General features: G+C 43.2%; 1 protein-coding gene across 1 annotated transcript in view; it reads right to left on the bottom strand.

Annotated features, from left to right (window-relative positions):
* The window catches only part of NFIX (nuclear factor I X), a 214726-nt gene that overhangs the window by 20130 nt on the left and 166817 nt on the right, over positions 1 to 27779 (bottom strand). The window contains exons 3-7 of the mRNA XM_015813288.1: positions 26846 to 26908; positions 24720 to 24794; positions 19570 to 19690; positions 19240 to 19376; positions 4359 to 4481 (exon numbers count right to left, since the gene is read on the bottom strand). Of these exons, the coding sequence (XP_015668774.1) occupies positions 4359 to 4481; positions 19240 to 19376; positions 19570 to 19690; positions 24720 to 24794; positions 26846 to 26908 (519 nt within the window). The remainder of the gene's footprint in view (positions 1 to 4358; positions 4482 to 19239; positions 19377 to 19569; positions 19691 to 24719; positions 24795 to 26845; positions 26909 to 27779) is intronic.

Below are 27779 nucleotides of genomic sequence, written 5' to 3'. Positions count from 1 at the left end.
AAGGAAGCAGAGCAGATATTCGTAACACTGAAATATAGGCTATACTGGGCAGCTAGAAGGAAGGTAAGAAATTAAGCATATAGAAAAGGGGAATGAGCTGTAATTCTTTCACTGATTTAGACACCCCAAGCCAATTTCCAATTTGCTGTTCTTGGACTAGCTAACTGAGTAAACAGTTGTAAGGGAAATCCAGAGATCTGAACAAACTGTTTTGTCATTTTCAGAGGTGATAACTGCAGGGCTGCAAAAGCAAAGTGTATTTGTTGGGCAATTCTTTCCACAGGTAGATTCATAAGATCACATCTGCAAGGCCAAATCACATATTATAAAAAAGATGCTTCACTTTTCAAAAATAAAAAAGACTTTCTTTTTTAAATGAATTTCAGCACCAGGGAAGGAGGTCTATAATCCAATTAAAATATATGTATCACTGTCTGCTCTTTGCTCTTACAAGAGAGAAAAAAAGATAAACAGCTGGAGAGAAAAAAAAATTAACTGGGAAAATGATGTGAGAGGAAGGTCTTGCTCCTTCTCCCATCACTCCATATCTCAAATGAAATTGATATTGTGGATCTTCTGCACAATTAGTTGTTGGCCCTTAGATATTGTAACATATTAAAATTCCTCCTAGCAGACTTTTTTTTCAAAATTATTAATCTCAATTATAGCTCCATCTGTGATATATGTCTCTGTGTTACTTTAAAAATTATATGGCTTTCAAATAACTTTTAAAAAAATAATTCATGTGTATTGCAGTAACAACATCACACACAGCTACCTTCCCATGAGTTGAGAACTAGGTGTTAATGACAGAACTAGAAAATATGAAATCAGCACCGAAATTTATGAGTACAGGTATCCTCAACTTACAAACACAATTGAGCCCAAAATTTCTGTTGCCAAGTGAGACACTTGTTAAGTGAGTTTTGACCCATTTTACCACTTTCTTGCCGCAGTTGTTAAGTGAATCACTGCAGTTATTAAATTAGTAGTAATAGCAATAGCACTTAGACTTATATACCGCTTCACTGTGCTTTACAGAGTCAGTATATTGCCCCCAACAATCTGAGTCCTCATTTTACTGACCTCAGAAGGGTGGAAGGCTGAGTCAACCTTGAGTCAGTTAGGATCGAACTCCTGGCAGTCAGCAGAGAGTTAGCCTGCAGTACTGCATTCTAACCACTCTGCCACCATGGCTCCTGCCGTAGTTACATGGTTGTTAAGTGGATCTGGCTGAACTGTTGTAAGTCGAGGACTACCTGTAAAGGCTTTTGAAATGTGATATCTATACTATGCTATAATTATGTCTGAGTATAATGTATGCCTTCCACAAAAGTATTGGCACCTTTAATGACTGCTTGTTTAATTATTGTGTCTTTTAGCTAATGGCTTTCACTCAAGCTTGGGATCAACTGTATCCAATATATACTTCAAATGGCAGGTCAGAAAGTTTATTTTGCCTAATACGTGACCTATTTTAGCGTACATCTGCTTCCTTTAATATTATGCCTTTACCTCTTTCTGTAATATAGATTACGTAAGTCTTTAACCCCATTACCTGGAGTCCTGTACTGATTATTCCTTCAAAAGCTGTTTATTATACCCTATGACTTGCTGTCTGAGAAGTTACAGGACAAAGAGAAGGGAGAAATCAGTCCTGCTACAATAAATTATTCTGTTAGATCACCAAAGTAGTATTATACTATACAAGTGGAGACTTGGTAGAGACTCAAGCAAGTAACGACCTCTCTCCAAACATACCACTGATACTCTCTCCAAACATACCACTCATCTTCATAAGTCCTGGTTCTCTCTGACAGTTTACTGCCTCTTGAACTGCCATCCATGGCAAGATCCAAAACACAGAGTGACAAGCAAGGAACTGTTCAGCCTACTGATATTTAAAATGTTAATAATCTGTTTACAAAACCTGTTTGATGCTTCAGTGCAAGCCATTTGACAATGCAGCTTAGTGGCTTATCTAGATAAGAGGCTGGAGACATGTATTCTAAACTTGTTTGTTTTATTTGTTACCTGAATCACCTCATCAGATATGTTGCTACACGAATTAAAATGCTTTCTTTTATTTCTTCCCTCCCTCTACTGCACACATATGTGCAACTTCTACAGTTCTGTACAAAACATCTGACAATGCAGTACAACATCACTGTAAGTGATATAAAGTCACTATTAATCAGAAACCACAACATCATCCTAAGGAAAGCCAAACACCAAAAACTGTGACAATATCCCTAAACTTCAAACATTATGCTTATGGTCGGTTACAAGAAATATAACTAAATACCTCCAGCATATACATCCATATCATGGTTCTTCCTAAACACCAGTCATAGGAATTTATAAATAACACTTAAACAGATTCTCTGTTCATTTGATCTAAGTGCACAGACTTTAAATGCCTTGGCTGAAAGCTGCATATGCCATGACCTAAACAAGAAAAAGATGATGCAAATGGTAGCCTGGTCTTCAAAAACTTTAAGAATTTGGGAGTGGTGTGATGGCTCAGCGGTTAAGTGTTGGGTTTGGGACCCAAGTGTCATGCGATGGGGTGAGCTCCTGTTCTTGCCCCAGCTCCTGCCCACTTAGTAGTTTGAAAGCATGCAAATGCGAGTAGATACATAAGTACCACTTCGGTGGGGAAGAAACAGGGCTTTGTGACATCACGCTGACCAAATGACCATGGAAATGTCTTTGGATAATCTGGCCCTTGAAAAGGAGATGAACACTGCCCCCTATAGTTGGTTATGACTAGCGGAGTAAAATCCTCAGGGATTCCTTCCTTTCCTCTCTCCTTCAAGAAATTATTGCATTTATTTTTTAAATGACTATTTCCTTATGACCCTATCTGTATAATGAAGAAATATTTAGAGGTCTTTCTTTGGATAATTCACTGTCACAAAAAAAATGGTAAATAGAAGACAAATCTAGTGTCTTTTCTGTGCTGGCACCTTGGTATTTTTGACATCCTATGGCTCTCTGCCTGCTCTGATGGGATTTTAATGCCAGGGGAAGATCTTTTAAATCCCTAAGCATTTTAAATGGTATTTTTTTCTCCAATGATTGGATTTCATTACATTTTCCCATCTGCTGTTTTTCATCTTAATGCTGTTATTTTATGGTATGCATTTCATTACTTTTGTTGTAGTATTTTATTTCTATTTTCATTACAAGACCATCCTGTGTAAGTGACTTGGAAGGGCAGCATATAAATAACAAAAATAAAAATAATAAAAAATAATTTTGGAAGTGAAAGAAGTGTAGCCATTCAGACTCCAAACAGACTCTCAAAATAGATTGAAATACAGACTTTCAAAAGATTTTAAGAAATGTACTGAAAATACATTTGTCATTTTCACTTTCATGGGGCTTAAGGGTTCTACTTCAATTTCAAGCACACCTCAGAGAAGCAAGGATAAATATTTCACCTTGAAACGACAAGTCATTAGAAATCTGACATATAACTCTCAATGTATCAATGTAGTCAATAGCAGAGATCCCCAACCTTTTGGGCACCAGGGACCGGTTCTGTGGAAAGAGGGTTTTCCGCGGACCGGAGGGTGCATGGTTTTGTGTGCTGCCTGCATCTCATAGATAGAATAGAATAGAGCTGTAAGGGACCTTGGAGGTCTTCTAGTCCAGCCCCCTGCTCAAGCAGGAGAACCTATACCATTTCAGACAGGTGACTGTCTAGTCTCTTCTTAAAAATCTCCAGTGATGGAGCCCCCATTATTTCTGGAGGCGAGCTGTTCCACTGACGGGGCTTTGCTTGTTTGTGCGCCCAGTTGCTAGCATCCGCAGCCCGGTACTGATCCACAGACCGGGGGTTGGGGACCCCTGATCTATAGGTTATATTGGCCTTTCTTAGATGAAACCTTTAAATATCCTAGTTTTTTAAACTAAATGTTTAAATGTAGATGTCCATTCATTCTGAAGCCTCCTTTTCTAAAGCATTTTCAAATGAGCATTTGAAGCTGTCATGTATTAAACTGGATCTCGGTCCATCTATGAATTGCTATCAATTCAAACTTGGTGCCGTGGCTTTCAAATTAATTTGAATTATCAAAACCTTACTCTTTATATGTCATCTTAAGGATAAATTCTTGAGAATGCAATTTGCAATCAATGAGTTAAGCCATCTTGGCTAAGAAAAAAGAAAGCAGGGGAACAAAAGACAGAGAAAATGAAAGAGAGAAAAAGAGACAGCAAAAGACTATTGCCAGAACCGAGGTGGTTGATTGTACTGACATGCCCTACCAAGGAGACAGCTTTGTCCCTTGCCTCCCGTCTTGCCCACAATCCACCCATTCCCTCCCCTAAGAAAATGGCTTTGTTCTCACCTGGTCTGACTCCTGCTAGGACAGGCAGCGGGTGGTGGGTGAAAGCCATTCTCGGGGAGGTGGTGTGGGAGGACAGGGCGCTGCAGAAATCCAGCTTTCCTGACTTCTTTAAAGAAGCCGGTCCTGGCAAGGAATCAGGGAGAAAGTTCATGGTTTAACAGGTGGAGGAAAGATGGATTAGTAGTTAGCCATGCTCTTTCATTCAGTTCTGTGGTCCAACGTATGTTCTACAATAGATCTATGGGATTATATTGGGAACAGCTGCTTTCAATTTTTAGTTTCTCTACCTGTCAATGAACAGTTTAAAGAAGCAGCTCACATATCTAGTCTGCATAAAAGCGAACAATGAAGTAGATACCATTATCATTCATTATTTTTAAAGCACTTAATATATACTATTAAGAGCAATCTCATCTCTGAGGTGCCTCCATCAATAAAATATAATAAAAGTAAATAAAATCTCTTTTGTGTCAAGTTTGGTTCCCCCATGGAACCTACATACATCTAGGCAACATACAGAAGTGGCTGCTTGTGCCCAATTCCAGGATTTTCTTTTTACTTATACTCCAGCCTACAGCCCTGGGATTCCCTTTGGTCTCTCATTCAAGTACATATCCTTAGCTTCCAAGAGCAGACTAGATCAGCCAGGTTCTACCCCTTGCTAAGTACAATCAATTAGTGTTTTGACTCTATCAGGTTGCAACACTTTATTTCCTTTCAAGAATTTATCTTCCCCTCCCCCCCTCTGCTACTCACTATTTCTTGTCCTAGAGCACATCTAAGTTTGTTATATCTCAGTGATCAGATGTAATCTGAATGTTTATTAGGGTTTTCAAAGCCCTGCACCAGAGCAGTTTCTTGCCTTTGTTCTAAAGCAGTCTTGCTTCAGTGGAGTTTGCCATGCAACTGAAAATGCTTATTTGCATGACAAATGCTACTCTTCCTTTGAATTAACAGTCATTAAACATCAATATAAATTTGTTCAAAGGCTGTTTAAGTTTGCCCCACAGTTCCCTGCAAAGACATAGATTTGTCACGTCAGTTGAGCAAGAGTCAGATCTTATTTGGGTGCCAGCAGAACTAATAATAGCCAAAAAGTGAAGAAAGTAAATAGTAAAAGACACAGGTACATGAAAAAAAACCTCTTAATAATTCACAAGAGAACTATTGAAATTGCTTATTTTTCAGAAATGGCTTCACTTCTTCACTGAAATACTTTTCCTATATTTTCCTGAATCTCTTGATTCCTATTTCCCCCCAGAAATTATTATTTATTTATTAGATTTAGATTCTGTTTCTGTTTTGTATAACTCAAGGCAGCATATACAATACTCCCGGGGTTGGGTTGGCCTGAGATAGACTGACTGGTGTAAAATTATGTTTCCAGTTTCCATGCCTAGAGCGCACCATCTCCCAGTTTCTAGTCCAGGACATTATCCACTATGTCAGGGGTCCCCAACTCTCGGGCCACAGCCCATTATTGGGCCTTGAGCCTTTCGGAACCAGGTCGCGGAAGTGGTGGGTGAGCACTCACGTGTTCCATTTGTGCAAATAGAGCTGTGCATGCACGCGTGCCTGCTGCTCACATGGAACATCCCCTCTCCCCCTCCCCCACCAGTCCGCAAAGCCAAAAAGGTGAAAACTGTGAAACTGGCTCTCTTGGCTTGACTGATACACTTCTGTGAAGTACTGGTGGTGGGACAGATATCATCAAAGTGGGAAACCAAACTGACAAGCACATGTTTGTTTCCAGTTTACTTATTTGTTTGTTCAACATATTTAATCAAAAGGTTGCCCCCCCACACCCAAAACCTCATGTGTTGTACAAATCTGAGAAACAAAGCAGGCTATTCCTTCTATCTTATATACCAGGTAGTGGTAGGACTGGGTCTTGCTAAAAGAAGACCATCCTGCATTTTAAATGACTGTATCTTATGACCTCTCATAAGGCCAATGAGAAAATCTCAGTAAAATCAGACACTGGAACAAGCAGACTATGCAGTTATATCTCAAGGATATAATTAGTCTGCTCCTAAGAAATAAGTATACTAGAGTATATTATAAAGTATAAGTACATTATATAATGTACTTATAGATTATAAGTACATTATGATCAAGGAATCTTGGAATGTGTTTGTAATCTTTTTTCTTACATATTACTGGGCTTAGTATCCTTAATATTAAGGATACAGTAATACAGTATATAAGTATCAAGAGCCATATAAGAAGTTCCGTAACAGCCCAGTTTGGTCTGTTCTGTTCTAATGGTTAAGGCACCAGACTAGAAATCAGGAGACTATGAGTTCTTAGGCAAGAAAGCCAGTTGGGTGATTTTGGGCCAGTCACTCTCTCTCAGCCCATGACACGAGGCTTGGGTGAGACAAGCCAGTTGGACAGTTTCTGTCACAACCAATGGATCAACACTTGGTTGATCTAAAAAAAGTAGATCATGCATTTGTGGGAAAACACTACGAAGAAAAAAAAAATCCCAACATTTTTAATGTTGCTTTAAAAGTGTTGTGGGACTCAGTTTTGACTAATACACTGACGATGAAGGTTGAAGTATTTGAACTGGATTTTTGTCCTGTTTTTCATATTCATAGAGTCATACAATAGACAAATACATGTAGTAATTTCATCTTTGAATGGGGAAGTTGCGAATGACTGAGAGTACTTCTGCAGTTGAAATTGGAGATGTTAGTATTTTGCAGTGGGGAAATGCTTTGCAATGGGAGTGGGAGAGAAAATGTAAATGCCAGCCCTGAAGATAGAGAAATAGATCTTAGGGGGGCGGAATTAAAATGGCAGGGCATTGCTGAGGGAGAAAGAGGAGTCTCACAGCATTTTATTTTCAGTGTGATATTAGACTCCAGAAGTTTTACGGGTGTATGGGGTAAGTTCAAATGTAACTTATACAGACAAATTACACATTTCATTGAGGATAACAGTTTTTATATATCTGGGAGTCCCCATAAAAAAAAGAGTGTGCCATAAACAGCAGTGCAATAGAAATAAACAAATTTTAGGAACAAGATGAAGGACAAAAGGATTCTGAATGCATGCTATAGTGCAGTGATGGCGAACCTTTTAGATACTGAATGCCCAAAAACCGCCCTGCCCCCCTACTCTGTCCCACCCACCCTGCCCTGCCCATCCCACCTCTGCCCTGCCCCGCCCCCCGCTCCCCCTCAGGGCCACCTACCACCTCCATGGCCCGCCGCAGCAGATTGCCCAGGTGGCCCTGCAGCGCCATGGCAGCCTTGCTCTCTGCCTGTGCCATGCAGCATTATCTGTGCACGATGGGGTGCGAGGGTGGAGTCTTGTCCCTGCTGCCCAGCTGCAATGTCCTTGGCTGCGCCACTCCATGCAGGCCACGCCCGGGAGCGACTGTCCTCTGGGGGGGCTGCTGGTGTGGAGGGGGCCATGGGGGGAGGCGGGGCTGGGGTGACGGCACATGTGCCCACAGAGAGGGCTCTGCATGCCGCCTCTGGCACGCATGCCATAGGTTCGCCACCACTGCTATAGTGTGTCCACATAAATGATCAATAAATAAAAAGTAAATCAAGAAATTCAAACTTTAATATTTAAAATGTAAATATGGAAGAGTGCCATGTGAATTGAAAGCTTGATAGCTTAAAAAATAAGTGGTTGAAATTTGGATTTATTCAGAAATAGCTGGGTATACTCAAGAACAAAATGTTGAACTGTCAGAGAGATGGTTCAGATCATTTCATTTGGCCAGCCACAATTTAAAAAGTGTGATATGTGCTTAAAGTTCTTCAAGTCAAAGGATTTATTACCTTCTTCCTTCAGGCAGCTATTTAGTGAATAATGCCTGTTTTTCATAGCTTGACTATGTCTTGTTTCAATAGGCACTGCTGGCATCAGCATGTATCTCTCATTATATCAAATTATTTATTAAATAGGATTGCAAGTTTAATCTGCAAAGCTGTTTTATTATTTACTATTAATTAATATTGCTAATTTTCATTTCTGTACTTGATTTATTCAGGAGTTGGAATTATCCGAGGTTGAACAAAGAATATTGCTTAACCATGCCCTTTTAGAACAACCACTTAAAAGTTATTTCCCATATGTTAAGAAGATAAAAAGGTATATCCAGCATTCTATTCTTAAAGAAGCTACCCCAAACTTTCAGACTTGCACAGAAGATCTGCCTGAAATAGCACCTTATGGATTGTTATTTATTAACAATGAATTCAGTTTTTGAAAGTGGTTTATAATACAATTATAATACAATTAAATGCTACAGATCCACATGTAAAAGGAAAATATTACCAGATTTAGTGGTATTGAAGATTAGCAGTAATGCAACTCCTCCCCCCAACTCTGGATAGGAGGATTTATTGGGTAGTGCACAAAGAGCTCAAGAAAAATTTAATATCTTCCTTCCCCTGTCCTTACCACTTTCTATAGAGGGACAATCGAGAGCATCCTGTCTTATTGCATTACTGTCTGTTTTGGAAGCATCACTGCTTCGGACAGGAAAATGGTGCAGAGAGTGATGAGGATGGCAGAAAACATTGGTAGTTCACTTCCTTCTATCCAGGACATAGCATATAAGCGATGCTTGAGCAAGGTCCACAGGATTGTCTGGGATGCTATATATCAGACATGTCCAAAGTCCGGCCCGCGGGCCATTTGCGGCCCGCGGCCCGGTTTAATCCGGCCCTCGAGCAGCCCTCCCTGCTCTATATAAATGCGGCCCTCCCACGGCCCTCCGGCAAGTCCCATGAGAGAGAGAGAGAGAGAGACAGAGACAGAGACAGAGGCACTTGCACTTGCACTTCTGTCTCTCTCTCTCTCTCTCTCTCATGGGACTTGCCCCCTTGCAGGGCTCCTCATTGGCCCTGCGCCCTGTTACCCCGCCACCATTGCCCTGTGGTTATAAGTGTCCCGGCAGTTGGGACCCGCCCCTCCCGGAAGTCAATAAATCCTTGGCGGTTCTCCGTCCGGCCGCGGCTTTCCCCGGCCGGCTCCAGCAGTTCCGGCTGATTGCCGGCACGTGGCTGTTTCTCCCTGGCAGCCTCNTGGCTACAGCGGCTCGGGGTTTCCCGTCCCGGGCACGCCAGGCAGCGCTGCAGGGAACGGAAGGGAGGGGGGAGGGCCATATCTGGAGCTCCGCAGGCCGGGGCGACGCCGGGAACAAGCTGGGCGGCTGCGACGGCGGCAGCGGCGGCGGGAACAAGCTGCGCGGCGGCAACGGCAACGGGCCAGGTGGCTGCGGCGGCAGCGGCGGCGGCAGCAGTCAGCTGACGGTCCCCCAACCCTCACCCGTGAGTGGCAAGCCCTGTGGGGCTTGACAAAGAGAAGAGAAAGAGAGGAGAGAGGGAAAGAGGGAAAGAGAAAAAGTGGAAAGAGAAAGAGGAAAGAGAAAGAGAAAGTTAGAGGAAAGAGAGGAAGAGAAGAGAAAGAGGAAAAAAAGAAAAAGAGAAAAAGAGAAAAAGAGGAAAGAGAGAAAGAGAAGAGAAATAGAGGAAAGAGAAAGAGAGGAAAGAGGGAAAGAGGAAAGAAGAAAAGAGGAGAAAGAGAGGAAAGAGAGAAAGTTAGAGGAAAGAGAAAGAGGAGAGGAAAGAAAGGAAAGAGGAAAGGAAGAGAAAGAAAGAGAGGAAAGAGAAAGAGAAGAGAGGAAAGAGAAAGGGGGAAAGAGAGAGAAAGTTAGAGGAAAGAGAGGAAGAGAAGAGAAAGAGGAAAAGAAAAAGAAAAAAGAGAAAAAGAGAAAAAGAGAAAAAGAGGAAAGAGAGAAAGAGAAGAGAAATAGAGGAAAGAGAAAGAGAGGAAAGAGGGAAAGAGAAAGAGGAAAGAAGGAGAGAAAGAGGAAAGAAAGAGAGGAAAGAGAAAGAGAAGAAAAGAGGAGAAAGAGGAAAGAGAGAAAGTTAGAGGACAGAGAAAGAGGAGAGGAAAGAAAGGAAAGAGGAAAGGAAGAGAAAGAAAGAGAGGAAAGAGAAAGAGAAGAGAGGAAAGAGAAAGAGGGGAAAGAGAGAGAGAAAGTTAGAGGAAAGAGAGGAAGAGAAGAGAAAGAGGAAAAAAAAGAGAAAAAGAGGAAAAGAGGAAAGAGAGAAAGAGAAGAGAAATAGACGAAAGAGAAAGAGAGGAAAGAGGGAAAGAGAAAGAGGAAAGAAAGAGAGAAAGAGGAAAGAGAGGAAAGAGAAAGAGAAGAAAAGAGGAGAAAGAGAGGAAAGAGAGAAAGTTAGAGGAAAGAGAAAGAGGAGAGGAAAGAAAGGAAAGAGAGGAAAGGAAGAGAAAGAAAGAGAGGGAAGAGAGAGGGAAAGAGAAAGAGAGAGAGAGAAAGAGAGAGAGGAAGGTGAGGCAGGTAGGGGAGGGGGTGAAGCTGCCCCAAGTGGCCCCTAGGCGCCCAAACAGTTTTTGCCCAGAGGGAGACTGGAAGCTTCTTCTGCTTGTGAATGGGGTACTTGGAAACTGAGCGATTTGCAAGCAGACAAAGCTTCCAGTCTCCCTCTGGGCAAAAACTGCACAGGGTGTCTGGATTGCCTCCCTCCCTCCTGCCTCTGCTTCTGTGCTCGGACTTCCCTGCACTGTGCCAAGGGGCCAGTGGGCTGCAGCTGCTGCCGGACACCGTCGGCCCCCATGCGCTTGCTGCCGCTTGTGCTGGCCACGCCCATCCCCTAGGCTTATTTTTGGGGTAGGGCTTATATCAGGCCCACCCCAAAAAATCAGGCTAGGGTTTATTTTGGGGGTGGGTCTTATTTTTGGGAAAATGTGGAATGGAATATAGAAGAAAGGGGCAGGGCAGCATAGTTAGAACTAGAAGCACAGCAACATTTCATTGTACATTGCTAGAATTAGCAGCTGCTGTACGTAGCTCTGATGTTGCTGCCCTGGAGTATTACTGATTTGGTGGCTCTTGGACTCACCCCTAGCCTCTGCCCTAATGCACATACAAGCCATTGTTATAATAAGCCATCTGTCTTTGGGCAGTTCACTTCGGTGTGAAGTACAGTACAGACAGGTGATGTAGTGTCAAAGCTGATTTAAAATCTACACATGGATTTCTTTTGTGTGTGGATTCATAGAACAGTGTGGATTAATCAAAGCATCCACACCCCGGGAAATATGATTATGAGTTATAAAAAGCTGTCTCAACAAATATAAAACAGGGAATCTGGTGATATAATCTTTGAATATTGGGGGGCCAATACAGTGCTTCATACAGAAATGGGCCATTTCTGTTCATCACTATCTTTCTAATGCAGCACAATCTGGCACTTCAGCAGCAGGCAAGGGGGCCCCCGAGAGAGAAAAGCCCCCAGCCTGTTATCTCATGCCAGCTGCCTAACACCTGATACCTGTGCACAGGGATAGGGAGGGGGGCTGCCAGCCAGCTGTGAACACCTGTCTCTGTCAGACGGCTGGATGGTCTCTCCAGCTGTTCATACAAGCCCTGCAGCTGTGCTGCTTAATTGGTGATTTGTTCAGATGGTTGGGAACAAACCTCAACAAGACAAAGGAGGAGGAGGGAGATGAAAGAAAGAGAAAATATGTTTGAATACAGCCTGTTCCATAGCCTTCAGCCTTCAGAAAAGGAAGGAAGACATACTTTTGGGATTAAATTATCTAAAGATAACAGGGGGCAATGTGATGAGATTATAAATGTGTAACTAAAAATCCCAACTAGAACAAGACCCAAGTACAAAACAAGCCCACTCCCATAATTATTCCCTACAGCTCAGCGGAATAGTCTTGATTTATCAAATGTACTGCAAACACAGTACATATAAAGCATTTAGGAAACTGGCTCAAGATGTTACTGTATGTGTTGCATGCTGCATTGGAACACTCCTTTTAATGGAGTATTCCCCTATTGGAACTGTGCATGTATTTATTGCAAAATGCTTTGGTTCGCTCGGGAGGTCGAAAAGATCAAAAAAGGCGGGCTTTGCTATAGTAGCTTTGCAGTGTGGGTCTAGTATGGCGTACATTTTTACTGCCTTTTCGGGTTGCCCGTCGGGGTAGACTTTTGCAAGACAGACGGGTGAGCATGAAGGAGGGCATGGTGAGCCGTCGCATATGTCTGTGTAGTACGTCCCGTACTGCTTTGGCTGCTGTTCGGAGTCAGTTTGAGTCTCCGTCGTCGAAGTCGCTTTTTGTGTCCCGGCAGAGGGCTTCTTAGTTTCTAGATGTAAGGCTGCTGGGTGCCTGGTACTGTCACACAGGTGGCATTTCACTCTAGCTGTGCAATCTTTGGCCATGTGCTCCATGGAGTCGCAGCATTTGAAACATATCCTATTTTCTTTGAGTAGGGTCTTTCTGTCATCTAGTGATTGTTTCCTAAAGTCTCTGCAATCATTTAGAGAGTGCGAGGACTTGTGGATTGGACAAGTCAAGCCTTTTTTGGGTGAACGAGGGTTCGAATGAACGCTCTTTGGTGCTCGTTCGTCTGGGGGTTTCTTTGGGGGGAACGTGACGTCTGTTTTGAACACTGGATAGGAAGGTCTGTCCTTCGTAGCTTGGAAGGGGCGCTTGATGACATCAGAGTTGTGACTGGTTTGCTTCGGCGCTGTGGACTGAGCTTCTCTGATGGAGTGGTACAGGGGGTCGTTGTAGAAGTCAGCTCTGTTTTTGATAAATCCAGCGAGAACTGCGAAGGGGGGAATCTTGTTTTGGTTGTTTGCCCTGTAAGTTTGAGAGATCTCGATCCATCGTTCGGATATCAACCGTGGTAGTTTTTGGACAATAGGTTCTTGTGTTCTGAACAGGTCAAGGCAAACTAATCCCGGCAAGGTAGGATCCCGTTGTATGTTCGCCAGTTGAGTAATGAGCGACGAGAACGTCCTCAGCTGCTCACGTTCGTCGATTGTTATGTTGGGGAAACTGAGAATGTGATCTAGGAGTGCGGATTCTGTCACTGTGGGTTCACCGAAGTCTCTGTCAAGTGACTCCCAAGTTTCTACAAGGCCGACATCAGGGTCGCCCAGATGGGCTGCGAAAATGTTGTTCGCTGTGACTACGGATTTTGGGCCTAGCCAGGCTGTCAGCTGGATAAGTTCTTCCTCAGGCCCAACCCCCTCCAGCTCGATGGCGTGCTTGAAAATGTGCTTCCACATTAAGTAGTCTTTTCCAGGTTTGTCAGAGAATCTTCGTACTCCTTTGGCTGCCAAGTCCACCCTTCTTCCACAGCACATTGGGGAATGCATTGCAGCCGTGTGTGGGTTGTAGCTTGGTGGAGGTGGTGCAGCGCTTATTGGAGCGGGGGCGGGGGCCATGGCTGGCTGGTAACCTCCTTCGGCATATTGTTGGCTGAGGGTGGTTTGCCATGTGACATGCGAGGAACCTTGTTGACTTGGTCTGAACTCCTCTGCTCTGGCGTTGAGCTGAGGGAATCCAAATCCCTGCGTACTTACTTGTTGGAGGGTCTCTCGTCTTTTTGGTGGTGCCGGTCTGGGGGTAGTTCCCCAGAAGGCCGCTTCCTGTCGTCTTAATATTGACTCTTTTTGGGCTAGCTCAACTCGGAGCTGTTGCACTTCCTGGTGTGTAACCATTGCCGCTGATGATGGACCCATCCGGTTGCCGTCAAAGATATGGTTCGGCGGGTTCAATGGGGCAGCAACGATAGGAAGATCTCGTTGCTCTGCCCGCTGTGGAGCCGTTGCCGCTGCTGGTGGACCCATCCGAATGCCGTCAAAGATATGGTTCGGCGGGTTCAATGGGGCAGCTACGATAGGAATGCCTCCTTGTGCTCCTGGCTGTGTGGCTATTGCTGTGGCTGGTGGACCCATCCGGTTGCCATCAAAGGTATGGTTCGGTGGGTTCAATGGGGCAGCAACGATAGGAATGTCTCGTTGCTCTGCCCGCTGTGGAGCCGTTGCCGCTGCTGGTGGACCCATCCGAATGCCGTCAAAGATATGGTTCGGCGGGTTCAATGGGGCAGCGACGGTGGAAAGATCTTCTTGCGCTCCCCGCTGTGAAGTCGTGGCCGTTGCTGGTGGTCCCATCCGATTGCCATCAAGGGTGTGGTTCGATGGGGCAGCAACAGTGGGAAGATCTCGTGGCCTAGTTGTGGCGACATCAACCCTGTGGCTGACTGGCACATCTGGCCGTTGAGATTCTTCCGTTCGTCTACTCGGTCTTGGGGGGCTTGTGGCTGGCTGTGGTCTTACCTGTTCACGTTGAAATGCACTTTGGTTGTCCACGTAGGCCTGTACACGTCTATGAGGGCTTTCTCTTCCTAGCCCTTCCAATCTGTGTGTAGGTGTGACGTCTTCCATCTCTCTCTGCAGAATTGCTTCTATTTGGGCAGCCTCTTTTGCTTTCTGTTGGTGCTGTGAAATCTCATAGTTGGCCCGAGCTTTGACCATATCTTCCTTATGCTGATGTTCTGCTTCTGCTGCATGTAGAGCTGCTGCAGTCTCCGCTTTTACCAAGTCTTCCTTTTGCTGCTTTTCTTCTACTGCTGCTTGGGCAGCAACTCCAGCCAATGCGGTATTGATTCGCGCTTCTGCAAGACGGGCGGCAATGCTCTCTGCCCTTGAGGCTCAAGATGCTTGGCTCTGGCGAGAAGAAGCCTTTGAATGGCGGGAGGCGCCTGTGACATGAGACTGTTGTGACACGCTGGAATGTGCCTTGGATATGTGGCGAAAGGATGATGCCCTTCCAGACGCATGGGATGGAGCCACGTGCGACCGTTGGGACGGTGCGTGTGAACGGCGGGAAAGTTCAGACTCTGCCCTGTCAACCGGTCTGTCTCTCGGGCGAGGCTCGCATTCTGGAGGGCATTGTGGGCTCTCTAGAAGCTTCTTGCGTTCTTCGTTCAGTAACCGAAGACTTTGCATGTCACGGTCAACTTCTGAGTCTCTTAATTGCTGCTGGATGTCCTTGAGTTGCCGTTCGGAGTCCATCCATTGTGTGAAGGCGTCTTCCTTATCTCCTACTAGTGTGTGAGCACATTCGGGGGAGAGATTCTCCTTTTGCTCTAGGTAGAGTTTGTGCCATTTCTCCCAGCATCTTTCATGGCGCTTGTACACGGTGTTCCATTTCTCCAACAGGTTTGCATGCATGGCTTCAGTTGGCTTTCTTTGTTGTCTCAGGTCATAGTGACTTTGAGACGTCTTTGGTCTTACTGAGGCTTGAGCTTCAGCTTCTGTGTACAGGTCAAGGGTGGCTGTTTGCGGCGCTTCTCCTTGGCCGTCTGGTTGGGGTGTCCCAACTAGGCTGGTTGGTTGAACCCCTTCATCTAAATCAGCGGGACACTCCGCCATGGTTAGGATAGGTTCAGTGTTGTTCTCAGCTATTTTGAAGCAAATTTGAAGAACTTCTCTCTTTGACCACTAGGGGTCGCTACTTGTAGATCAGCTTCAGGGGTGCTGTTTGTGGGTGGAGGTGCCTGGGGGCGTTCTCCTGCGCTGCTTAGCTGTTTAGAAGTGAATTAGATGAACTTCTATGTTTGACCACTAGGGGTCGCTACATGCAGATCAGCTTCAGGGGTGCTGTCTGTAGGTGGAGGAGCCACTGGGAGCGTTGTCCTGTGGTTCCTAGCTAATTAGAAGGGAATTGGATGAACTTCACTTTTTGACCACTAGGGGTCGCTATCTGCGTATCAGCTACCAGGGTGATCTTCTTTCGAGGTACACCCTTTGTCCACTAGAGGGCTTTCTCTGGGCGTGATTAAAGGCTCGCGTGCAGCTCCTCCTTTAACCACTAGGGGACGTCTGAAGAGAGGTCAGCCAAATTCTTCCTATTACCACGTACCTGCAAAGGCCACTGAGAGGCATGAACTCCCACCTGGTCGTTAAGTTGCAGGCTGGANTTTTTTTTTCAAGGTGTCACGTGCAGATTGGCCACCAGGGGGCACTCCTGCCCTGCTAGTGGGGCTGGTTCTGCCCCTGCCTCCTTATTCTATTAACACCGGTTGAAATTCCAGGCATTCCTAAGGGAGGAGGGAGTTTAGCATCTTTCGCCAGTATTGAGGTTTTATGACAGAGAGAGAGAGCAGCTTAATGGCTTAATTGCCTTCTTCCTTGACAACCTGGTTACTAGGCTTGCAGACAATGAAGGCAGGTTTGGATACAAACTCATGAAGGAGAAGCAATCTGTAGTTGCTTTGTTGATTTAAACATTTAGTTTTTAAATCCTTGTTGCATTAGGCAGGGTGGGAGACAGGCAGTGAAGACCTGAACTTTAGAAGCAGTCTAAACAGTTCTTTTGCAATCGGTCTGCTGAAACACTTCTCTCACTGCCGGCAAGGAAGGGGGGAAGGGGGGTTTCTATGGCAACTGCTTTCCTCTCCTGAACGGAGATCCATGCAAGCGGCTTAATGGCTCGCAGAGTTTACCAGCAAATTAACAATACAATGCACTGAATCACACCTTCTTTAAAACACTGTCTGCCAAGCAGATACAGTGACATTTCTTTTGCAGGCAGTTCTTGGAAACATTGAGTTACTTTCACATGTAAGAGAGACTTTTCTTTACTTCTTTAAAGTTTGAAGATCAGAGGAAAATTAATCTCATCAAATTGCTATTGCAGGAGATCAGAGGAGAATTAATCTGTCAATTTACTATTCTATTTCTGGACAGGAAACTTGCTCTATTCCAGTCTTTAACAGATAGATAACTCAGAAGAACAAACAGGAATATTGCTTTATTCTGGGAATTCTAGACAAAGACTTACAGTTTGTAGAGGTGCATCCAAAATAAGTTTCAGCAATCTGGTTGTCCCACAGGTAAATTGACATTAGATTTTCCCCTCTTCTCCCAAGCGTCACATGGTGGGGTGATCGTGGAGTCTGCAGCCGTGTGGCTGCATGTGAATGGCCAAAGAACAAAGGAACTAACGCCAGGCTAGTGTCCAGGGATGCCTTTGAAGCTCCGCCCCTTGACCCTTGCACCCTCCCCCTGACCTGTTACATAGGAATACATAGAGTTATACAAGGTACATAGAGTTATGGTTACATAGAGTTATATAAGATACATGGATCTGTGATGATCCAGAACAAACTACCTTAGAAATTGTAAGTAATCATCCAGACACAGCTGCCCACTGCTTTATTCTGACAGTAAGTGTGCAAATTCACAAACTTTTTCATACTTCACTAACATGTACACAGGGGATGCTCCTTTTTTCCTATGACATATGACTTACAAATTTATGTGTATACATAACCTATCTATATTGTGGGATAAAGATATTAATATGCAAAGGGGTTCAGAAGAATAATTAGACTTTGCATGTTAGCATATAAAAATGATGTAAATGTAATAAACTGGACAATACAGTATTAAGAATCTTCCTTCCATCTCCTATGTCATCCAAGACTTACAGTAATTCCCACACCTAATGGGCTACTGGTTGAGCATATCTAATCCCCATAAGACAAGACAGTATTTGGAAAACACAGTTGAACAGGGGATTACTTTAAATGATGGAAGCTGTAACTGTATACAAGTACACCTCACAGGCTACTATATGGGCTGACAGTATTTCCAATAAAGCAAATCAGTTTTTGTGAAGAAGATTGAATTTTTAAAACATTTTTCTTCAGTCACATTGGTTAAAGAATACAGGATAATTTCTTCTGGAATGAAAGAAAATATCCCACTAAGCAAACAGGTGAATATCCAAACAGAGAATAATAAATGTAATAAGAGCAAATTACTGTTTAAATTTACAGCAAATTTTTTATGCAATAATTAAAATATAACGTGTTTCTTACTTGGAGAACAGAACAGAACTCAGCTTTCCTATATCTCAGATGTAGTCAAGCTTACTTCTGCAGTTCTTTAATCAGAATTGATAGAGAGGTTTCAGATAAGCCAGGAATATATCTGGACCATAAATAGTCAGCTTGTTCTAGCCACCAGCATCCTATTCCTCCCTCTTATTTATTCCACTAATTCCAATACAGCTAGAATCCATTCCTGTGAAAATCATTAGGACAGTTGATTTCCAGCACTGTAAGAAATCCCAGTATAGACCCTGCCTTACACTGAAGTCCATTGTTCAATCCTTCAAACTATGTAGCTACTTCTTTATTCCCATAATCCTGCACACAAACTTCTTTACCCTGGACATAAATCCTCTTTCTCTTTATTCATGAAGATTATGTCATGCACATATCCAATATATACATGCCAATATGCTCTCATTCATACTCATAAGCTAGCATTTTTGAGGTAGCTATATAGATATTTCATTCTGCAAAACTAAAAAGGGCCATGGCAGATTTGTATCATATCTTTTGAAGTCTACATGAATTTCATTCAATATGTACAATATGTACAATTTACTATTGGTTCCATTGCTTATGTAGTATTTCAGTACAACCTTATCTCACTGGGTTTCATGCCAGGGAGCTTTATACATTATTGCAAGCCTAGTGGTTTGTTTTTTTTTGCTAGTATTAGAAAGATATGTACTCCTTGCTTTCAAATCTCATCCATACTGGACTGAGAGTTATCCACCCCTTCTCTCATGAGGCATCTTTGCCCAATCCTATGTCTGTGTAGGCTTAACTTCATTTTGTAACCATATTTTAAACTCAGACTTCACCTAGTCCTGTATTTGTGTATATGTCTGTTAAAAGGCTATGCTTCATATTTGTTGTAAGCAACCATATGCCAGCTTGTTTGAACCATTTCCCTAAACAGCTCCTTCCAGTCTGTAGAATCCAAATAGAGATGACCTAAAACAAGTATAATTGTCACTTGTCCTATACTTTCTTCATTAACAAAGCATTAACTAGAAAACATGGTCACTGTATTGGAAGAAGAGATGCAATTGTGGATTAAATCTGTGGAGGCTTAATGGAGATGGTAAATGAAGGGCAAAGATCAGACTAGTCCTTTTGCTTTTGTTTCCCATCTCAATCTGTGTTAACTGATGAGGAAAGACTATTGCCTCCTACCTGCATCCACATCATTGGGCCAACCACTGGATTGGCTGCTGCCAGCTGCTGGGGACCGTCCCGTCCCAGGATAAAACACATCATCTACTGGACTCTCCATTTCGCTGTCATCTAGTGACTTGGGCCGTTTGGTGGAACTACAATGGAAACATAACACAGAGGCACAAATCATAAGCAACAATGTAATGAAATACAGGATAAAATACTTACAAACACTCCCCCCCCCACACACAGTTGGGACTAATTACTACAAGAAATGCCATTTGGTTTGAAGGGCCTTTCAATGGAATCAAAGATTTCTGCACCACACAAAGACGGTAGGATACCTACCTGCTAGAAGGTGGAGATGTTATTGACCGTCTACCAAGAGCTACTTGATTGATGTTGTAGTAACTGGGACTCTCCAGATCAGCCAGAGAGAAGTTTGGACCAGACGCTGTGGCAACAGGAGCTAAGAGATAAGAGGCAATAACTCAATAGACTGGAAGATAGGCAGCATGAGAAAAACAAAGAATCAAACTGATTTCCTGTTGAGTTTATTGAATTGAAATAATACAGAAAAATGAGTGTCTTTGGAGATTCTCAGTCATCCAGGTCATAGTTATCAGGTCAATAGTTATGCTTTTTCACAAGGCAATCACAGAGACCAGTCACAGAGAGAACTGGTTACAAACACATTTGTACCATGTGTACGCAGATTCAGGCAAAAATCACCCAATTTACAGAGTAATTTCAGCGGAAAAGAGGGAGGGAAGGGAGGGACGGAGGGAAGAAAGGAAGGAAGGGTTTTTTTCTGTTATCTTTCAGTGTCTCCATTTGATTGTAATGGAAGTTTGAATATATGGCCCTGCATAATTCTAGTTGACAGTAAAAGCATTCTTCTGTAAGAAAGATGTTAAATTAGGAAGTGTGAAGAATGCATCAAATAAATCAAATTGTGGATTTTTACAGTCCTTCTCTATAGAGCTCCAAATTGCTTACAAAAAGATAGAAATATAAACAATAAACAATAGAGAAGCATGGTGTTAATATATTATCTTAAATATTTAAAATATTCAAATCACTGAAACTTATTGATATGCCCTTAGTAAGATCATACATTAAGATCTGGAAGACTATTAGTGAAGAAAGGTGGGCCTCTCGTGAGTTTCAAAGTCCAGGCATAACCTCTGGAAAGGTTCTTTTCCTAGATGGATTTCAGACTCTTGAGGTCCTATGGCAGGTCTCCAGATATCCAGGTCTCAAACCTTTCAGGACTTTAGATAGTACAACTGCTTCAGTTGGGAAGTCACTTGCCCCATACGTGCAGTTCCAGAAGCTACAGTATTCTGGATCAACTATTGTTTCTTAATACTTTTCTAAAGTAGGGTGTATGGCAATAATACAGATGTGATGAAACGAAACCATTTGATTACTAGACAAATCTACATTCTTCAGAAATGGACACAGCTAACTGGGTAAAGACATTCCTGCTAACATCTTAGCCTCCATTTCATAACCACAGAATGCAGTATTTCAATTAAAATATATTAGGAGAGCTATCTACATGCCATTTACATATTTCAATTTTGTTCTCAAAAACAGGAAGATAAAATTCAAGGGAAGAAGAAGCACTTCCTAGTGATTGGGATTGGGCACAAGTACTGCTGATTTTTGCCAATTACTGTGTGCTGTACCTTCCTTGTGACCTCAATCCATCAATAGAGATGGCCAAAATCAGTTTGATGCCTCCACAGAAAATGAATCTTAATTGTGGCGGAAATATCACAGTAAATTAAATAACTGACTATGATTACTTTATCTACGGTACTCATATCTTTTAGACCACATTATGATCATAAACATTCAGATGTCTTAACACTGGCAACATTGCATTTCAATTTACTCAATAATGCAATCTCTTCAAAAATAGTAAATAATTACATACAGAGAGAAAGAGAGAGAGAGAGAAAGAGGGAAGGAGGGGAAAAGCCAAGGGTTTAAATTATTTATTTTGGAAGAAATTAGCAAACAAATTCTAGCAGGGAATTAATTAGCTTATTAAAAAAGATTAGAATGCATGTTAAAGCAAATGGCTAAATAGAAATAGTATAAATAACAACAGCAAATGAAAATCTATGCCCAGGCCTAAGGCTAACAAAGTCAGAAAACTCAAATGGTAACTGAGAAGCATAGTTGGGTTGCAGAACAAGCAAGGCAAAAAGGGGGGGGGGAAGTTTCTTTTTCAAAGTGAAATATGGATTTTATTTAGGCAGCATTTAAGGTATCATAACAGAGACTCTGTGGAAGAAGAGAGATTGTGGCCTATCATTCGGCCTGAGAAGAAAAAGAAACAGACTAACCAAGAGATCTGAAAATATTTCAGGTGACTTTAAAACAAATTTCCTCTTTGCACAGAAGTAGAGCTTCCCTGCTTAAAGAGATCAGAGTTTCTCTAACAGGACTCTCTGTACCAATATATATTATTGCACAAAAAGTATATAATAAAGAAAGGATTAGGATTTGGCAATGGCAGAAATGAATCTCTGATCATAATTACTAAAAATTAATATCATATTGTCTTATGTCAGTTTGAGATTGTGAAAAAAAGAAGCTATGTTGCAAGCCATAGAATAGAATAGAGCTGGAAGGGACCTTGGAGATCTTCTAGTCCAGCCCCCCGCTCAAGTAGGAGAACCTATACCATCTCAGAGAAGTGACTGTCTAGCCTCTTCTTAAAAATCTCCAGTGATGGAACACATATGATTTCTGAAGGCAAGCTGTTCCACTGGTTAATTGTCCTCACTGTTAGGAAGTTTCTCCTTAATTCCAGGTTGCTTCTCTCTTTGGTCAATTTCCAACCATTGTTTCTTGTCGTGCCTTCTGGTACTTTGGAGAATAGTTTGATGCCCTCTTTTTTGTGGCAGCTCCCCAAATACTGGAACACTGCTATCTTGTCACCCCTATTTCTTTTTTTCTTTAGGCTAGCGAAACCCAAGTCCTGCAGCTATTCTTATATGTTTTAGTCTCCAGGCCTTGTATCATCTTAGTTGCTCTTCTCTGAATTTTTTCCAAGGTCTCAAAGTCTTTTCTGTAGTATGGTGACCAAAACTGGTTGCAGTATTCCAGGTGTGGTCTTACTAGGGTTTTATAAAGTGGTATTAATACTTTGCATGATCTTGATTCTATGCTTCTGTTTATACAGCCCAGGATTGTATTAGCTTTTTTGGTTGGTACTGCACATTGCTGGCTCATAGTCAAGTGATCGTCCACTAGGACTCCAAGGTCCCTCTCACAGTTGCTGTTTTTGAGCCAGATCTCGCCTAATCTGTACTTGTACCTTTGATTTTTCCTGCCTAAATGTAAAACTTTGCTTTTTTCCACATTAAAACTAATTTTGTTGGATAGGGCCCATTGTTCCAGTTTGTCTAGTTTTGAATCTTGAGCTTCTATTCTGGGGTGTTGGCTATTCCTGCCAGTTTAGTGTCATCTGCAAATTTGATGAGTTCCCCTTCTATTCCCTCATCTAAATCATTTATGTAGATATTGAAGAATACTGGGCCTAAGACGGAGCCTTGTGGTACCCCACTGCTTACTTCTCTCCATGTGGATGTAGTATCATTGAGGACTACTCATTGAGTACGGTTTGTCAGCCAACTACAAATCCATCTGGTGGTGATGTTGTCTATTCCACCTTTTTCTAGCTTACCAAGCAGTAGATTGTGGTCTACATTGTCGAATGCCTTACTGAAATCTAAGTATACTATGTCCACAACGTTTCGCTGGTCTACTAATTTGGTCACTTTATCAAAGAATGAAATAAGATTGGTTTGGCATGATCTGTTTTTAACAAACCTGTGCTGGCTACCAGTTATTACTTTGTTTGCTTCTAGTTGTTTGCAGATCTGTTTTTTGATTATCTTTTCCAGGATCTTCCCAGGTATTGATGTTAGACTGATTGGTCTGTAGTTTCCTGGGTCTGTTTTTCCCCCCTTTCTTGAATATGGGAACCACATCAGCCCTTTTCCAATCCTCAGGTACTTCCCCGGTGCTCCAGGATTTTTGAAAGATATGGTGCAATGGTTCTGAGATAACATCTGCTAGCTTCTTCAGAACCTTGGGATGAAATCTGTCAGATCCTGGTGATTTATATATAAAATAGGCTTAACATAACTCCCCAATAGTTCCATCACCACTCCAAACAAACTAACAAACAAGAAACAGGAAAATACAGAGTGTGGAGCCTGCTTATGTAAAAGATATGTCCTCTACTGTGCATCATTAACCTATCCATTGTGGTCCTCACAATCTTCAGAAACCCTCATTCAGAAGCAATAGGAAAAGGCTGGATTTTACTTTCTCAGTTATATAAACTCAAGAAAAAACACATACATAAACAAATTAAGAAGTGTTAGAAAGTAAAACAGAGCATGACTTCCAAGTATCTAGAGATACAGTATCTTCATAAAAAATGAAGATATATCATTTTTGGGATCTTACTCTGCCATTTAAAATAAGTCAGCAAATATTGGTTTGGAGACTGAATATTTCTTTAAATCAATTAGAGTTAGACCCACGAAATTAGAATTTTAGATGGATCAATTGAAGAATTATGTTCAGTACAGCAAAGATACAATTTCCTGAACTCTTTCTCTGGATACAAAACTTTCGGTGTTAAAGTGTTCCTTTTATTTGAGGTAACTTTCCTGCAGTTTATTAAGCTTACATCACTCAGCATTCTTTGCTGAGAAAGGTAGTCTACAAACAAATTCTTAGGAACAATTGATATGCTTAAAGGTGGGGTTGATTCAGTTCATTGCTCTCAGAGCAGGGGTCAGCATGCAGTTGCCATTTGTACTGCAGCATCCACCTCTATTGATTCTACATATCTGAATATTTCTGTCAGGAAGTAATTTTAATATTCATGTTAGATCACAGAGAAAAAGAGATTGTTTGATGGAAGAGAAGACTTTGCAAATTTTCCAAGTATCTCTCTTTCAATAAAAATTCACTGTGCGGCTATTCCATCCTTTGCTCCTTAACAGGAGAAAGAATGGAAAAATGCAGGAAAATGACAGTCTAGATGTCCCTCCTACCCCATAAAGGTTTTGTCCAAAAGTAACCTGAAAAGAGCCTCCATGTTCACACCAACTCCTTGACAAGTCAGGAAGTTCCTTCTTTGTTCAAAATGTACTATTTATTAATGTACTAAGAACTAAGTGATGGGAGGGAGAAACCAGTAGTAATTCTAAAAGAAATGCTAATGAATTCAGAATTCCTTGCAAGGGGTATGCATTTGGAAGACATCTATCTAAATAGACACACACCAATTTCATTAGAAGCACTTGAGAGCCAGTACAGCCATAATCACAGCTCTCCCTATCTTGTTCTCAGCAATTTTACAACCTGAGAAGATGCCCCGAAGAAGACATGTGCATCCCCGAGTCTCATCACCTTATAATCACCACACCAATCCTGCAGTTTCAGTTGCCTTAACTTACTCTGTGACACTCTCACCAGCTCTGTAACATTCCAAACGCCTGAAGTCACAAAACAGTCCTGGAAAGTCAAATGCCCTGCAAAGAGAAGAAGGCAGACACAGACTGGGTCATGAGTGGTGGCGAACCTTTTAGAGACTGAGTGCCCAAACTGCAACCCAAAACCCACTTATGTATCGCCGGGTGCCGGGTGGGCGTGGCCCACTGGGTGGGCGTGGCTACGGTGGTCATTGCAGACTGGGTGGATGTGGCCAGGGTGGGTGTGGCCAGCTCAATGTTACTCCTGGGGAGTGATGCTTGTGGGGGCCAGGCAGGGTTGGGGGAGATCCAGGGGGTCTCTGGAGGGTGGGGCAGTGGGCAGGAGGGTGTCCTGCTCAGCTGATGGCTTGGGGGGGAAGGAGGCAGCTACACTCCCTCCCAAATGCTTCCGTCTCACGAAAGCAGGATAAAAACTCCAAAAAGTGACAAGGAAAAAAAGTTAAAACAGAAGAATGTCTTGCGATGGTTTTCTTCCCTGGGGGGTGGGGGACATGGGGGGAGGGTCCTGAGCCCTGCAGCTCTTCCAAGGGGGGGAGGAGAGTGGAGAGGGGCTGTGCTGGGATCGGGGCTCTTCGTGCCTTCCACTGCCCGCCTGCACTCTTCTGCCGCAGATGCCTTGACTCTGCTTGCCTGGCAGGGCAGGGGCACGCTCGGGGATGCACTTGAGGCTGCTGCCTCGCTTGCCGTGCCAGGGCTGGGCTGGGCTGGGTGTGGAGCCTCCTTGCCGCTTCTTCCCCTGCGGACATCGGGGTGGGTGTGGAGCCACCTACCGCTCATCCCCGGGCAGCTGCTGCAGTCCAGCGCTCTCCAGCCTGTTGCCAGCCAGGCGGGTGCACTGAGCTCGGGCCTCGTGCAGATGGAGGCCGGAGGGGAGCAAGAGCCGCGGCTGCCCAGCTCCTCCGCCTGAGGACGTGTGCGGGAAGAGGCACTGCCCAGCTCGGTAAGCCGTGGTCTGCCCACAGAAGGAGGAGGAGGATGGAGGAGGAGGGCTGGCCGGGGACAGGCGCAGTGCTGCCCACGGGGGGAATTTGACCAGCCTTGGCTTGGAGGGAGGGAGAGGCCGAGGGAGCCCGAAGGGAGGCAGGCATGGTGCTCAGGGGTAACCGCTCTCCCCCTCTCCCCCCGTGCTCCTACAGAAGGGCTGGCTGGCTTCGGCGTCACCTGGGCAGGCCTGGTTGTGCATTTGTCCAGTGGCACTGGTGGGCCCAACTTTCCTTCCTTCCTTCCTTCCTTCCTTCCTTCCTTCCTTCCTTCCTTCCTTCTTTCCTTCCTTACTTCCCCCTCCCCTTCTTCTTTCCCCTTCCCTTTCTCCAAAGTCCAAACTTACGTGTCCTCCTTCCCCCGCTAGCCTTCTGCAAAGCGCAAACAGACACCACATCCTACTTGTCTTCTGCAACTCACGCCCACCATCGCTTCCAAAGGCCGTCTGCTCACTCACAGACTCTCTCGCTGCACTCCCATCAAAACCTGCTTTTATAGGTTCCCCTCTCCCCGCCCAGCTTTCACAGCTGTTCCTATGAGAGCACTGCTGGATTCGGTTTCCCTGCCCTCTCCAGTTCCCACTAGTCAGGCGCATGTGGGGGGGAGCATCCCTCTGGCGTGCGTGCCGACAGAAAGGGCTCTGTGTGCCCTGTCTGGCATGCATGCTATAGGTTCACCACCACGGGAGTAGAATATGAAAGGCTATAGCAATTGGAGACTGGGAATGGCTTGCTATTCTGTGGCTGGATAGAAAGAAATTCTAGTTCTGTCTTTTGTATCTTTTGTGAGTTGTATCTTAATCTCAACTTTGAATCCCATTCTTCCTGCTCTTTATCGGTTTTAATTCAAGGCTAGTTCCTGATTTCAAATCTGCATATTTACTCCCACTCTAAGATTACAAATACTACCTTGCTTGCCCCTACATTTATTTCTCAAGAATTCCATATCAAATTACAAAGATCTGTGACTCCTGATTATTCTCTACTCATCCTCACCTGAGCCCAGAAACAGATATTGGAGGGAAAGGTGGAAAAGGGCTTCAATGAAATTCAAAATGGAATATAAGAATGTTGAGCATGGAATCGAACTTTGAGCAGTGATTCACTCACCATTGGGCAGTGGTTTAATGTCCGCATCTCCTTGCTGGTTTGAATTGTCTGATTGTCCGGATTCTAAAAAGCACAAAGAAAAAAGAACCCATCATCAATATATTGTTGGAACTAAGAATCAGAGGCAAATGGTTGTCAAAGTTGGGCCCTGTTTTATGGTATCACCTACTTTGCTACTTTTCATACTCAGTGAAAGAGCTGCTCTAAAATTGATAAACTATTTCAGTTTTCCTTCACTTCACTTAGAATCTTAGAGTCATAGAGCTGGAAGGGACCTTGGAGGTCTTCTAGTCCAATTCCCTGCCCATGGCAGCAGACCTTATATCATCCAGGACAAACGATTGTCCAATCTTTTCTAGAAAACCTCCAACGATGATGCAACCACAACTTCAGGAGGCAAGCTGTTCCATTGGTTAATTGCTCTCATTGTCAAAAAGCTCTCCTTAGTTCCAAGTTGGATATCTCTTCAATGAGCTTCCACCCACTGCTTTTGTCCTACCCTCAGGAGCTTTGGAGAATAAGTCGACCCCCACCTTTCTGTGGCAGCCCCTCATGTACCGGAATACAGCTATCATGTCACCTCTAATTCTTTTCCTTAGGCTAGACATACTTAGTTCTCTTAAACGTTCCTTGTATCATTTATCCTACAAATCCCTTATCATATTTGTTGCTCTTCTCTGTGCTCTTTTTTCTGTGTAATTGTGATCAGAATTTTTTTTTTCTCAATATAAAATGTTATTGTTTTCATCATAAAAGAAAAAGAAATACATCACAGATATTACACAATGTTATATCCCATCCCCCCACCCCCCGGACTTCCCAAACCAAACCTAGGCTAATATTCAAATACAAGTAAACAAATATTAATATCTCTAACTCCAAACTCTAAACTTAAACAATCCATCTCCTCCGTATTAATAAAAATTATTCATTT

This window comes from Protobothrops mucrosquamatus, unplaced genomic scaffold, assembly GCF_001527695.2.
Source record: "Protobothrops mucrosquamatus isolate PMUCROS unplaced genomic scaffold, P.Mucros_1.0 scaffold150, whole genome shotgun sequence".
Lineage (NCBI taxonomy): Eukaryota > Metazoa > Chordata > Lepidosauria > Squamata > Viperidae > Protobothrops > Protobothrops mucrosquamatus.
This window is presented reverse-complemented; position numbering and strand designations above follow the sequence as displayed.